At 40.9% G+C, this 13644-nt stretch overlaps 2 protein-coding genes across 2 annotated transcripts; one reads left to right on the top strand and one right to left on the bottom strand.

Moving 5' to 3' along the window:
* Positions 1–113: 113 nt before the first annotated feature.
* Positions 114–7033, top strand: mettl18 (methyltransferase 18, RPL3 N3-histidine). Its single transcript, XM_062995194.1, has 2 exons — positions 114–268; positions 6083–7033. The coding sequence occupies exons 1-2, from the start codon at positions 140–142 to the stop codon at positions 6956–6958; spliced, it is 1005 nt and encodes a 334-aa protein (XP_062851264.1). The 5' UTR covers positions 114–139; the 3' UTR covers positions 6959–7033.
* Positions 7034–7846: 813 nt separating this feature from the next.
* pgam1a (phosphoglycerate mutase 1a) lies at positions 7847–13644 on the bottom strand. The gene is made up of 4 exons (XM_062996164.1): positions 13409–13644; positions 11026–11300; positions 10692–10872; positions 7847–8518 (listed from the first exon to the last, which is right to left on the bottom strand). Exons 1-4 carry the CDS (start codon positions 13545–13547, stop codon positions 8349–8351), a joined length of 765 nt encoding a protein of 254 aa, XP_062852234.1. The 5' UTR covers positions 13548–13644; the 3' UTR covers positions 7847–8348.

Here is a 13644-nt window from a genome sequence, read left to right as displayed (position 1 = left end):
TGGTAGGTGTCGGTAATACATTTTCAGCTAAATGTCAAGCGCCTCAACTGAAAGAAGAAGAAACAGCTAAGCATTCTGGTACTTGTAGTTCAGTACGTTTACTGCAACGTGTGTGTATATAGAATATCCACTGTCCAGTATGGCATTCAGTTTTAATTTTAACATCTCACCGCAGCTTCAACATGATTGTGATAATGACACGCCAGGTGATAAATTAGATAAATTAGAAGATGGGAATCAGGACCATGTGAAGAAGCTAATGAAGCTTGTGAGTAGTTAAGCGAACTTCTGTTTTCATGTTCATGCTGCTGATAATGTGTCCTCATGTTCACTAGCTGCTACTGCTATTTTTACTGGCTTAATGAACTAACCAACTAACTACCAAACACTTCTGTCACGGTTTTGATTAGCAACACTTTACCGTTTTAAATCATTCATTTTCACCAACAGCTTAATAATCCTGGTCAGCGTCGCGGTGCAAACGGGACGTCAGAATGCCCATCTACTTCAGGGCAACACACAGAGACCTATAGACTCTCTCGCGTGAATTTAGAGTCGTATTTTACACAGTAATTTATTGTAGAAGTAAAAGTTTGATTGTCATACATTCAGCCATAACATTAAAACCACCTCCTTGTTTTTGCACACATTGTCTATTTTATCAGCTCCACTTACCATATAGAAGCACTTTGTAGTTCTACAGTTACTGACTGTAGTCCATCTGTTTCTCTGCATGCTTTGTTAGCCCCCTTTCATGCTGTTCTTCAATGGTCAGGACTCTCACAGGACCCCCACAGAGCAGGTATTATTTAGGTGGTGGATCATTCTCAGCACTGCAGTGACAATGACATGGTGGTGGTGTGTTGGTGTGTGTTGTGCTGGTATGAGTGGATCAGACACAGCAGCGCTGCTGGAGGTTTTAAATACCGTGTCCACTCTATTAGACACTCCTACGTAGTTGGTCCACCTTGTAGATGTAAAGTCAGTCATCTATTGCTGCTGTTTGAGTTGGTCATCTTCTAGACCTTCATCAGTGGTCACAGGACACTGCCCACGGGGCGCTGTTGGCTGGATATATTTTAGGTTGGTGGACTATTCTCAGTCCAGCAGTGACAGTGAGGTGTTTAAAAACTCCATCGGCGCTGTTGTGTCTTATCCACTCATACCAGCACAACACACACTAACACACCACCACCATGTCAGTGTCACTGCAATGCTGAGAATGATCCACCACCCAAATAATACCTACTCTGTAGTGGTTCTGGGAGAGTCCTGACCATTGAAGAACAGCATGAAAGGGGGCTAACAAAGCATGCAGAGAAACAGATGGACTACAGTCAGTAATTGTCGAACTACAAAGTGCTTCTATATGGTAAGTGGAGCTGTTAAAATGGACAGTGAGTGTAGAAACAAGAAGGTGATTTTAATGTTTTATATATACAGGGGTTGGACAAAATAACTGAAACACCTGTCATTTTAGTGTGGGAGGTTTCATGGCTAAATTGGACCAGTCTGGTGGCCAATCCAGTAAGAGCAGAGTGTGAAGGTTCAATTAGCAGGGTAGGAGCACAGTTTTGCTCAAAATATTGCAATGCACACAACATTATGGGTGACATACCAGAGTTCAAAAGAGGACAAATTGTTGGTGCACGTCTTGCTGGCGCATCTGTGACCAAGACAGCAAGTCTTTGTGATGTATCAAGAGCCACGGTATCCAGGGTAATGTCAGCATACCACCAAGAAGGACAAACCACATCCAACAGGATTAACTGTGGACGCAAGAGGAAGCTGTCTGAAAGGGATGTTCGGGTGCTAACCCGGATTGTATCCAAAAAACATAAAACCACGGCTGCCCAAATCACGGCAGAATTAAATGTGCACCTCAACTCTCCTGTTTCCACCAGAACTGTCCGTCGGGAGCTCCACAGGGTCAATATACACGGCCGGGCTGCTATAGCCAAACCTTTGGTCACTCGTGCCAATGCCAAACGTCGGTTTCAATGGTGCAAGGAGCGCAAATCTTGGGCTGTGGACAATGTGAAACATGTATTGTTCTCTGATGAGTCCACCTTTACTGTTTTCCCCACATCCGGGAGAGTTACGGTGTGGAGAAGCCCCAAAGAAGCGTACCACCCAGACTGTTGCATGCCCAGAGTGAAGCATGGGGGTGGATCAGTGATGGTTTGGGCTGCCATATCATGGCATTCCCTTGGCCCAATACTTGTGCTAGATGGGCGCGTCACTGCCAAGGACTACCGAACCATTCTGGAGGACCATGTGCATCCAATGGTTCAAACATTGTATCCTGAAGGCGGTGCCGTGTATCAGGATGACAATGCACCAATACACACAGCAAGACTGGTGAAAGATTGGTTTGATGAACATGAAAGTGAAGTTGAACATCTCCCATGGCCTGCACAGTCACCAGATCTAAATATTATTGAGCCACTTTGGGGTGTTTTGGAGAAGCGAGTCAGGAAACGTTTTCCTCCACCAGCATCACGTAGTGACCTGGCCACTATCCTGCAAGAAGAATGGCTTAAAATCCCTCTGACCACTGTGCAGGACTTGTATATGTCATTTCCAAGACGAATTGACGCTGTATTGGCCGCAAAAGGAGGCCCTACACCATACTAATAAATTATTGTGGTCTAAAACCAGGTGTTTCAGTTATTTTGTCCAACCCCTGTATATATACTATATATACAGTATATATATACAGTACAGGCCAAAAGTTTGGACACACCTTCTCATTCAATGCGTTTTCTGTATTTTCATGACTATTTACATTGTAGATTCTCACTGAAGGCATCAAAACTATGAATGAACACATGTGGAGTTATGTACTTAACAAAAAAAGGTGAAATAACTGAAAACATGTTTTATATTCTAGTTTCTTCAAAATAGCCACCCTTTGCTCTGATTGCTGCTTTGCACACTCTTGGCATTCTCTCAATGAGCTTCAAGAGGTAGTCACCTGAAATGGTTTTCCAACAGTCTTGAAGGAGTTCCCAGAGGTGTTTAGCACTTGTTGGCCCCTTTGCCTTCACTCTGCGGTCCAGCTCACCCCAAACCATCTCGATTGGGTTCAGGTCCGGTGACTGTGGAGGCCAAGTCATCTGCCGCAGCACTCCATCACTCTCCTTCTTGGTCAAATAGCCCTTACACAGCCTGGAGGGTCATTGTCCTGTTGAAAAATAAATGATGGTCCAACTAAACGCAAACCAGATGGGATGGCATGTCGCTGCAGGATGCTGTGGTAGCCATGCTGGTTCAGTGTGCCTTCAATTTTGAATAAATCCACAACAGTGTCACCAGCAAAACACCCCCACACCATCACAGCTCCTCCTCCATGCTTCACAGTGGGAACCAGGCATGTGGAATCCATCCGTTCACCTTTTCTGCGTCTCACAAAGACACAGCGGTTGGAACCAAAGATCTCAAATTTGGACTCATCAGACCAAAGCACAGATTTCCACTGGTCTAATGTCCATTCCTTGTGTTTTTTGGCCCAAACAAATCTCTTCTGCTTGTTGCCTCTCCTTAGCAGTGGTTTCCTAGCAGCTATTTGACCATGAAGGCCTGATTTGCGCAGTCTCCTCTTAACAGTTGTTCTAGAGATGGGTCTGCTGCTAGAACTCTGTGTGGCATTCAACTGGTCTGTGATCTGAGCTGCTGTTAACTTGCGATTTCTGAGGCTGGTGACTCGGATGAACTTGTCCTGAGAAGTAGAGGTGACTCTTGGTCTTCCTTTCCTGGGTCGGTCCTCGTGTGTGCCAGTTTCGCTGTAGCGCTTGATGGTTTTTGTGACTCCACTTGGGGACACATTTAAAGTTTTTGCAATTTTCCGGACTGACTGACCTTCATTTCTTAAAGTAATGATGGCCACTCGTTTTTCTTTAGTTAGCTGATTGGTTCTTGCCATAATATGAATTTTAACAGTTGTCCAATAGGGCTGTCGGCTGTGTAGTAACCTGTCTTTTGCACAACACAACTGATGGTCCCAACCCCATTGATAAAGCAAGAAATTCCACTAATTAACCCTGATAAGGCACACCTGAAAACCATTTCAGGTGACTACAACCCCTGGCAAAAATTATGGAATCACCACTCTTGTTCTGTCAATTGTTTAATTTTGTAGAAAAAAGATAAATCACAGACATGCCACAAAACTATCATTTTTCAAAATGTCAACCTTCTGGCTTTAAGAAACAATAAAAAGAAACAAATATAATAGTTGTGGTCAGTCACAATTGCTTTTTTTAGATCAAGTAGAGGAAAAAAATATGGAATCACTCAAATCTGAGGAAAAAATTATGGAATCACTCTGTAATTTGCAGTTTAAAAACAAAACATCTGCAGCAGATTAGATTTGCTAATTATTCTTCAGTTTAAAAAGAGTGCTTACACCTCGGAGAGCTGTTGCACAAAGCAGATTGTCATGAATCATGGTTCCAACACAAGATATGTCAGTTGAAACAAATGAGAGGATTATAAAACTCCTTCAAGAAGATAAATCATTGTGGAATGTCGCAAAAGATGTTGGTTGTTCCCAGTAAGCTGTGTTTAAAATCTGGACCAAGTACAAACAAAATGGGAAGGTTGTAAAAGGGAAGCATACTGGTAGACCAAGTAAGACATCAAAGCATCAAGATAGAAAACTTAAAGCAATATGTCTTGAAAACAGAAAATGCACAACAAAACAAATGAGAAACAAGTGGCCGGAAAGTGGAGTCAATGTCTGTGACTGAACTGTAAGAAATCACCTAAAAGAAATGGGATTTACATACAGAAAAGCCAAACAAAAGCCACCATTAACACCTAAAAAGAAAAGAACAAGGTTAAAGTAGGCTAAAGAAAAGCAATCGTGGACTGTGGGTGACTGGATAAAAGTGATCTTCAGTGATGAATCGCGAATCTGCATTGGGCAAGGTGATGATGCTGGAACTTTTGTTTGGTGTCTGTCCAATGAAATTTATGAAGATAACTGCCTAAAGAAAACATGTTAATTTCCACAGTTGTTGATGATATGGGCCTGCATGTCGGGTAAAGGCACAGGGGAGATGGTCTTCAATAAATGCCAAAGTCCACATTGAAATTTTGGACGCTTTTCTTATTCCATCAGTTGAAAGGATGTTTGGTGATGATGACTTCATTTTTCAAGATGATAATGCATCTTGCCATAGGGCAAAGGACGTGAAAACTTTCCTTCAAGAAAACATATAATGTCAATGGCATGGCCTGCAAATAGTCCGGATCTCAATCCATTTGAAAATCTCTGGTGGAAATTGAAGAAAATGGTCAATGACAAGGTTCCAACCTGCAAAGCTGATCTGGCAACAGCAAGAGACAGTTGAAGGCAGATTGATGAAGAATACTGTTTGTCATTAGTTAACTCCATGCCTCAGAGAGTTTAAACCATTATAAAAGCCAGAGGTGGTGCAACAAAGTAATAATGGTGCAGTGTTTTCTAATGATTCCATCATTTTTTCCTCAGATTTGAGTGATTCCATATTTTTTTCCTCTACTTGATCTAAAAAAAAGCAATTGTGACTGACCACAACTATTATATTTGTTTCTTTTTTTATTGTTTCTTAATGCCAGAGGGTTGACAGTTTGAGAAATGATAGTTTTGTGGCATGTCTGTGATTTATTTTTTTTCTACAAAATTAAACAATTGAAAGAACATCTTCCAAGAGTGGTGATTCCAAAATTTTTGCCAGGGGTTGTACCTCTTGAAGCTCATTGAGAGAATGCCAAGAGTGTGCAAAGCAGTAATCAGAGCAAAGGGTGGCTATTTTGAAGAAACTAGAATATAAAACATGTTTTCAGTTATTTCACCTTTTTTTGTTAAGTACATAACTCCACATGTGTTCATTCATAGTTTTGATGCCTTCAGTGAGAATCTACAATGTAAATAGTCATGAAAATACAGAAAACGCATTGAATGAGAAGGTGTGTCCAAACTTTTGGCCTGTACTGTATATATATAAAAGTGATATCCTGAATTGATTTTGACTTTATACTTTGTATATATGCTAAACTTTATTACGTTCCATTAAGTTTTCTCTCTGCCCCATAGGAAACCAGCAGATGTACTCCTAAGCAAGTAAAGGAAGCTCAAGAGCATAAGCATACACCAGATCACCTTTCCCATATTGAGAACTCGGTTACTGAGACAATAACAGTAGGAACACTACCACCTCTCATTTACCTCAATGAATCTGTAGTTGAACAAACTGCCCCGGAGCGAGACGATGCTGAGAATATACTGACTCAGACTGCCACTCAAAACTCTGACCTGATAACCGGCGTGTATGAGGGTGGCCTTAAAATCTGGGAAGGCACCTATGATCTGCTTGAATACGTCGATGACGAGGGTGAGACGTTCTCTGGGAAGAGGGTTCTGGATCTCGGCTGCGGAGCTGGACTGCTCGGTATCCTGGCATTAAAGAGAGGAGCCAGCATGGTTCACTTCCAGGACTATAACAGCACTGTGATCGAGCAGCTGACCATTCCAAATGTGTTCCTCAACTGTGAGGAAGGGAGTGATGATGGTGATAAGGCAGAAAAAGATGGCAGCCCAGCACCTAAACGACAAGCTTTGGATAAGTCACCGACAGATCATTGTCGCTTTTTCTCAGGGGACTGGACTTCCTTTCTCTCACTCGTGCAAAGTACTGATCACATGCTTAAATATGACCTCATTTTTACATCAGAAACCATTTATAATACAGAATACTACCCTTCACTTCATGATGTGTTTCATAAATTGCTTGCTGAGAATGGAGTCATCTATTTGGCAACCAAATCTCACTATTTTGGGGTAGGGGGTGGACTTTATTCGTTTGAGAATTTTGTGAAAGAAAAAGACGTTTTCCAAATAAAATCTCTCAAGGATCTGGATCAGGGCCTTAAAAGGCATATTGTTTCATTGCGGTTCAAGAAATCCTCCTAAGAAGAAAATGACTTCCCACTGCACTATACACCGATCAGCCATAACATTAAAACCACCTCCTTGTTTCTACACACACTGTCCATTTTATTGGCTTCTCCTACCATATAGAAGCACTTTATAGTTCTACAATTACTGACTGTAGTCCATCTGTTTTTCTTCATGCTTTGTTAACCCCCTTTCATGCTGTTCTTCAAAGGTCAGGACCACTACAGAGTAGGTATTATTTAGGTGGTGGATGATTCTCAGCACTGCAGTGACACTGACATGGTGGTGGTGTGTTAGTGTGTGTTGTCCTGGTATGAGTGGATAAGACACAGCAATGCTGATGGGAGTTTTTAAAAACTTCACTGTCACTGCTGGACTGAGAATAATCCACCAAGCAAAAATATCCAGCCAACAGCACCCTGTAGGCAGCTTCCTGTGACCACTGATGGTCTGGAAGATGACTAACTCAAACAGCAGCAATGGATGAGCGATCGTCTCTGACTTTACATCTACAAGGTGGACCAACTAGGTAGGAGTGTCTAATAGAGTGGACAGTGAGTGGACAAACTGTGTCCGATCCACTCATACCAGCACAACACACACTAACACACCACCACCATGTCAGTGTCACTGCAGTGCTGAAAATGATCCACCACCTAAATAATACCTGCTTTGTAGTGGTCCTGACCATTGAAGAACAGCATGAAAGGGGGCTAACAAAGTATTTAGAGAAACAGATGGACTACAGTCAGTACTTGTAGAACTACAAAGTGCTTCTATATGGTAAGTGGAGCTGATAAAATGGACTGAGTGTAGAAACAAGGAGGTGGTTTTAATGTTATGGCTGATCAGTGTATTTACGGTAGTGTAAGTTGTGTATATTTCACATACGGTTACCAAATGTTCCTGCATCTTGTATTTTATTTGCAAACATAATTTAATTGTCCTTCCACTGTAGTCAGAGACAGTTTTACATTTCCAGATATTGCACTTTTATTGGGCTCACATGTTCACATTTTAATCTAGGATTGCATTACCTTTGTTAACCATACAACAATATGATGCAATTTGATCTTGACAACATGAACTGTTTACATACACACACAGAAGCTGTTCTAATGTAACATCTTTTAAACTAAGCCCAAACCCTGTTATATGCCAGATCCTGTTCTTTAAATGTACATACTGCTTGTACTATATATTACATCTTTTTTTTTTACAGCCTAAACATCTTTGTTATCCATCACAAGTTATAACATTAATTGATCCCAATGTTATTTGGTCAATAAATAAACCAATGAATTGTTTGCGGAATACATGGAATTCTTTACCTGTGTGACAATATTAATATACAATAAAAATTAAATGTTTACTCATTAGAACTATTCAGTACTAATAAACCCCTTTATTTCTTGGCCTTGCCCTGTGCTGCCACAGCCTCCATGGCCTTGCGCACAGTCTCTTCATCTCCCAGGAACTGCATGGGCTTGATGGGCTTCAAGTTTTCGTCCAGCTCGTACAGTATAGGAATACCAGTAGGGAGGTTCAGCTCCATTATGGCTTCCTCTGACATACCTGTGTGATAGAAAAAATAAATTAGCTTAATTACATGTGATTAGTGTGTAAATGAACCTTAATGCTAGTGTTACCACAATGCAACATATATAACTTGTTCAAGCCACATAAATGTTTGAGGCATCTAATTACTGTAATAATTTTAGGTATAATTACTCTAAAACAAAGTGGCAGCCTTACTAACCACTTGTTGATTAATCTACAGTACATACACTATATTGCCAAAAGTATTCGCTCGTCTGCCTTCACACGTATATGAACTTGAGTGACGTCCCATTCTTAATCCATAGGGTTTAATATGATGTCGGCCCAGCCTTTGCAGCTATAACAGCTTCAACTCTTCTGGGAAGGCTTTCCACAAGGTTGAGGAGTGTGTTTATGGGAATTTTTGACCATTCTTCCAGAAGCGCACCTGTGAGGTCAGACACTGATGTTGGATGAGAAGGCCTGGCTCGCAGTCTCCACTCTAATTCATCCCAAAGGTGTTCTGTTGGATTGAGGTCAGGACTCTGTGTGGGCCAGTTAAGTTCTTTTACACCAAACTCGCTCATCCATGTCTTTATGGACCTTGCTTTGTGCACTGGTGTGCAGTCATGTTGCTAGAGCACCTTACCAAGTCAATAGCACAGCTAAAATTTAAATTTGATTGTGCATAAGACAGCTGTACCACCCACCTTGGTACTTTGAGAGAGCTCTAGAAAAATTAGAGGTCATTTCAGCATGTGGAAGATTTTCTATCAAACATGTACAGTGTTCCTAACCTTTAGTCACTGCTTTGGCCAGTATCTCACATGGTATAGTTTTTATAATGAGAGAAGTTACACTGACTGCTTGGAATTGTTTTGGCTCTTTACTAATGATTACCCAATTCTTTTGCTATGATGACCAATTACACAATTTCCTGCATCACTAAGGGAAATCTTAGGCCATTCTTTTTGCAGAACTGCTTTTTTAAATCACTGCTATGTTTCCAGTCTTTCCGCAGCATCTTGCAGGAGATGCACCACAAGGCAGTTAAAAATCAGTGCACATGTGCCACGATTCGAATTGGTAATTCATGTAAAATGAATCGATATTCACTTTAAACAGCAGAGGGCACTGGCGCTATTCACCTCGCCTGGTTGACATCACTACACAGAGTTGTACGATACTTTATTTGTATTATTCATTTATTTATTTAATGTTGGATTTGTTTTAAAATTATTTGTTTTAGTTTTTTTACATAAAAAAGGAAGTGTAGCATTGTTTTGCATAGTTTGTACCTACCTCAGAAATAAAAGGGCATTCATTAAAAAGATTTTATTTTCTTATAAGAGAAATAATAAAAGGAAACTTTGTCAATTTGTCTTTCATTTCATTTTGTTTAAAAAAAATTGTATCGTGAACCCAGTACATTTACATTTTCGGCATTTAGCAGACGCCTTTATTCAAAGCGACTTACATTACAGTTACAGTATACAGTCTGAGCAATTGAGGGTTAAGGGCCTTGCTCAAGGGCCCAACAGCAGCAACCTGGTAGTGGTGGGGCTTGAACCAGCCACCTTCTTATTACTAGTCCAGTACCTTAACCACTAGGCTACGACTTGCCCCAGTATCGTGAATCGTATCGCATCGTGGGTAGAGTGTATCGTTACATCCCTATTTAAGGTAGTCAGGGACACTAAATCATTAAACTATCATTCGGAGGTAAACAAAAACCCAGTTACACCACAGCCTCATTGTTTTCTCAATAACAGCAAGTTAATGCTTAATGCAACAAATCTGCCTACACTTCTAAAGTACTAATAGCATCTTTGACTGACTGTATATCTTACATTCCTACTATAAAGTGCTATATTTGATTCTTTTCCAGACATAAAACACATTACATTTTTATATTACTAAAAGTTAGTTTACTATGCTGTCTGTCTGTCTGCTATGTGCTAATGTTACTGTGGAATATTGACGTTATGCTACTACATAAATTACTAAGAATATAACATTCTTAGACCAAAGTTGTACTTTTTTTCCAACCCTTGACCAATCACATACCAATTGGCTGTAAAGCAAAAAAGACTGCATCTCAAATTAGAGTAAGAATGCAGACAAGACCACGTAGGGAAAAAAAAACACAGAACAAAATACAAAAGTCATATAAAACAGTGTAATGTCACAACATCAAAATGCAACATACCTTCCAGGTGCTTGACGATACCCCTCAGGCTGTTTCCATGGGCAGCAATCAGCACCCTCTTTCCTTGTTTGATTTGAGGGACAATCTCTTCATTCCAGAATGGGAGTGCACGGGCAATAGTGTCTTTTAGGCTCTCACAAGAAGGGAGCTGATCCTCAGACAGGTCAGCATAACGGCGGTCCTGCACACAGACAGGGGGAGATACACAAGATATACAAATATGGTTAGATGATTTCATCAAATCAATAATACACCAGAAGTTGGAGTAGATTAGATTAAAGTAGATTTGCACATGTAAGTCTGTTTACATATCTTTGGCTTGTTTAGTACTTACCTGGCTAATAACACTATAAAAGTCATGGTCTGCATCCATGGAAGGAGGTGGAATGTCATAGGAGCGTCTCCATATTTTGACCTGGGCCTCCCCGTGCTTGGCAGCCGTTTCAGCTTTATTTAAGCCGGTCAGACCACCATAATGGCGCTCATTCAGGCGCCATGTCCTGTGCACTGGAAGCCACATCTGGTCAATGCCATCCAAAACCATCCACAAGGTACGGATGGCCCTTTTCAATACAGAAGTGTAGCAAATGTCAAACTCAAAGCCAGCATCTGCAAAACAGATTATTTAGAATTAACATGTCATTCCAGAAACTAGTGTAAACTATAGGTGAAAAAATATTTATTCACATTGTCAGCATTTAGCATTTTTATTCAAAGCGACTTACAGTACTGTGACAGTATTCATTCTAAGCAATTGAGGGTTAAGGGCCTTGCTCAAAGGCCCAACAGTGGCAACCTGGCAGTGGTATGGCTTGAACATGCAACCTTTAGATTACTAGTCCAGTACCTTAACCACTAGGCTAAGACTGCCCTAGTAGTTAAGGGCATATAAATGCAAAATCATTATATTTAAGTCTTTTTTTTTTATTATTTTTTTTATTAGGTAACCTAAATAACAATTGTGGGGTCCTACAAACACAACAGCTTAAATTTGTCACAGGGACAGTGATAACCTAGTGGGTAGAGCTTTGGGCTATCAATCAAAAGGTTGAGAGTTTGAATCCCAGCTCTGCCATTCAGCCACTGTTGGGCCCCTGAGCAAGTTCCTTAACCATCTTGGCTCCAGGGCATCATACAATGGATGACCTTGCATTCACCCCAACTCTAAAAGGATATGCAAGAAAGAATTGTGTTGTACTGTACACCTGTCTATGTACATGACAAATAATGTTCTATTCTATATTTTCCAAAGAGTAAAACAACATTAGAAACCAGATGGCAAGATATTTACATTTTCAGCATTTAGCAGACGCTTTTATCCAGAGCGACTTACAGTATACAGTTTAAGCAATTGAGGGTTAAGGGCCTTGCTCAAGGGCCCAACAGTGGCAACCTGGCAGAGTTTGAACCAGCAACCTTCTGCTTACTAGTCCAGTACCTTAACCGCTAGGCTACAACCATCCACAAATACACAATGCCCATGCATGTCCTAAATACAAGCAAAATGTAGACTGGCTACAATATTTATTTTTGTTTATTAGGATTTTAACGTCATGTTTTACACACTTTGGTTACATTCACGACAGAAATGCTGGTTCTTCTTTACTCAACGTTTATCAGTTCACAAGTTTAATGTCAAACACAATCATGGACATTTTTGTATCTCCAATTCACCTCACTTGCATGTCTTCGGACTGTGGGAGGAAACCGGAGCTCCTGGAGGCAACGCACGAAAGGACCTGGGCCACTCCACCTGGGAATCGAACCCAGGACCTTCTTGCTGTGAGGCAACAGTGCTAACCACTGAGCCTTCCTGAATACATACAGGACAGTGGTAGCCTAGTGTGTAGAGAAGATTGGCGGTTCAAATCCAGGCTCTGCTATGCAGCTACTGTTGGGTCCTTGAGCAAGGCCCTAAAATTAACCCTGTCTGCTCCAGGGGCGCCGTACGATGGCTGACCCTGCGCTCCGACCCCAGCTTCCAAACAAGCTGGGATATGCGAAGAAAGAATTTCATTGTACTGTACACCTGTATATGTATTTATGACAAATAAAGTCTATCTTCTTCTTATCTACATGTGTAATTCCCTTTGATGGGGCCCTGTCCAGGCTTTTTTTTTCCTTCATCACATTGTGTGTGGAGTATGGAGCCACCGCGACCCTGCTCAGGATGAATTGGTTGTTCACATTAAATAGACATCCTGCTCAATATTGTCTGGTATCCTTATTATAATAGATTATTGCATATTACAGTAGGACTGCTGCAGTGACATTGGGGCACGTTCCATAGTGCACGTTCACAGCCGGTCACACACGCCCCCTTGCTCACTATTGGTAGGCGGAAAAGAAGTCAAGAAATGTGATTGGTTGGAACAAAACAGAACGTCTAAAAGAAGGCGGAGACATAGCGGGAGAAGAGAAAGACACGCCCCGTCACGCACGGAAATCATTACACGCGACTGATCATTCATAAATGATTAATGATAAAATACGTCAATATTAGTAAAATTACTTAAAAAAATAAAAACCCGATCATACTAAATCACATCGCTTTTGATAAATTACGATTAATATTATAAACACTGATCATTTATGCAGATGACCTCTGTACCCGTATATTTAACAGTATAAAGTATATAACAGAAAATATCTGACCGCATTCAGAACAATAATAAATAATAATAACAATAATGATAATAACAATAATAATAATAAACCTTTTAACGCCTGTCCGCCTCGTTTAGCCTCCTGAACGCCAGTCTCACTAAGGTCAGCATCAAACCAACCACAGAAGCGATTCTCCTGGTTCCAGCAGCTCTCCCCGTGTCGGATCAGCACTATTTTATGTGCAGCCATTTGTAAACTGTTTTATTAAACACAAACTGCGCGGATGAACTGATCTGAGATGAGATCTGAACCGAGCAGAAATCCTGCAGGTCTTCGTCCTCTGTTA

The sequence above is a fragment of the Trichomycterus rosablanca genome, chromosome 5 (genome assembly GCF_030014385.1).
Source record: "Trichomycterus rosablanca isolate fTriRos1 chromosome 5, fTriRos1.hap1, whole genome shotgun sequence".
Taxonomy (NCBI): domain Eukaryota; kingdom Metazoa; phylum Chordata; class Actinopteri; order Siluriformes; family Trichomycteridae; genus Trichomycterus; species Trichomycterus rosablanca.
This window is presented reverse-complemented; position numbering and strand designations above follow the sequence as displayed.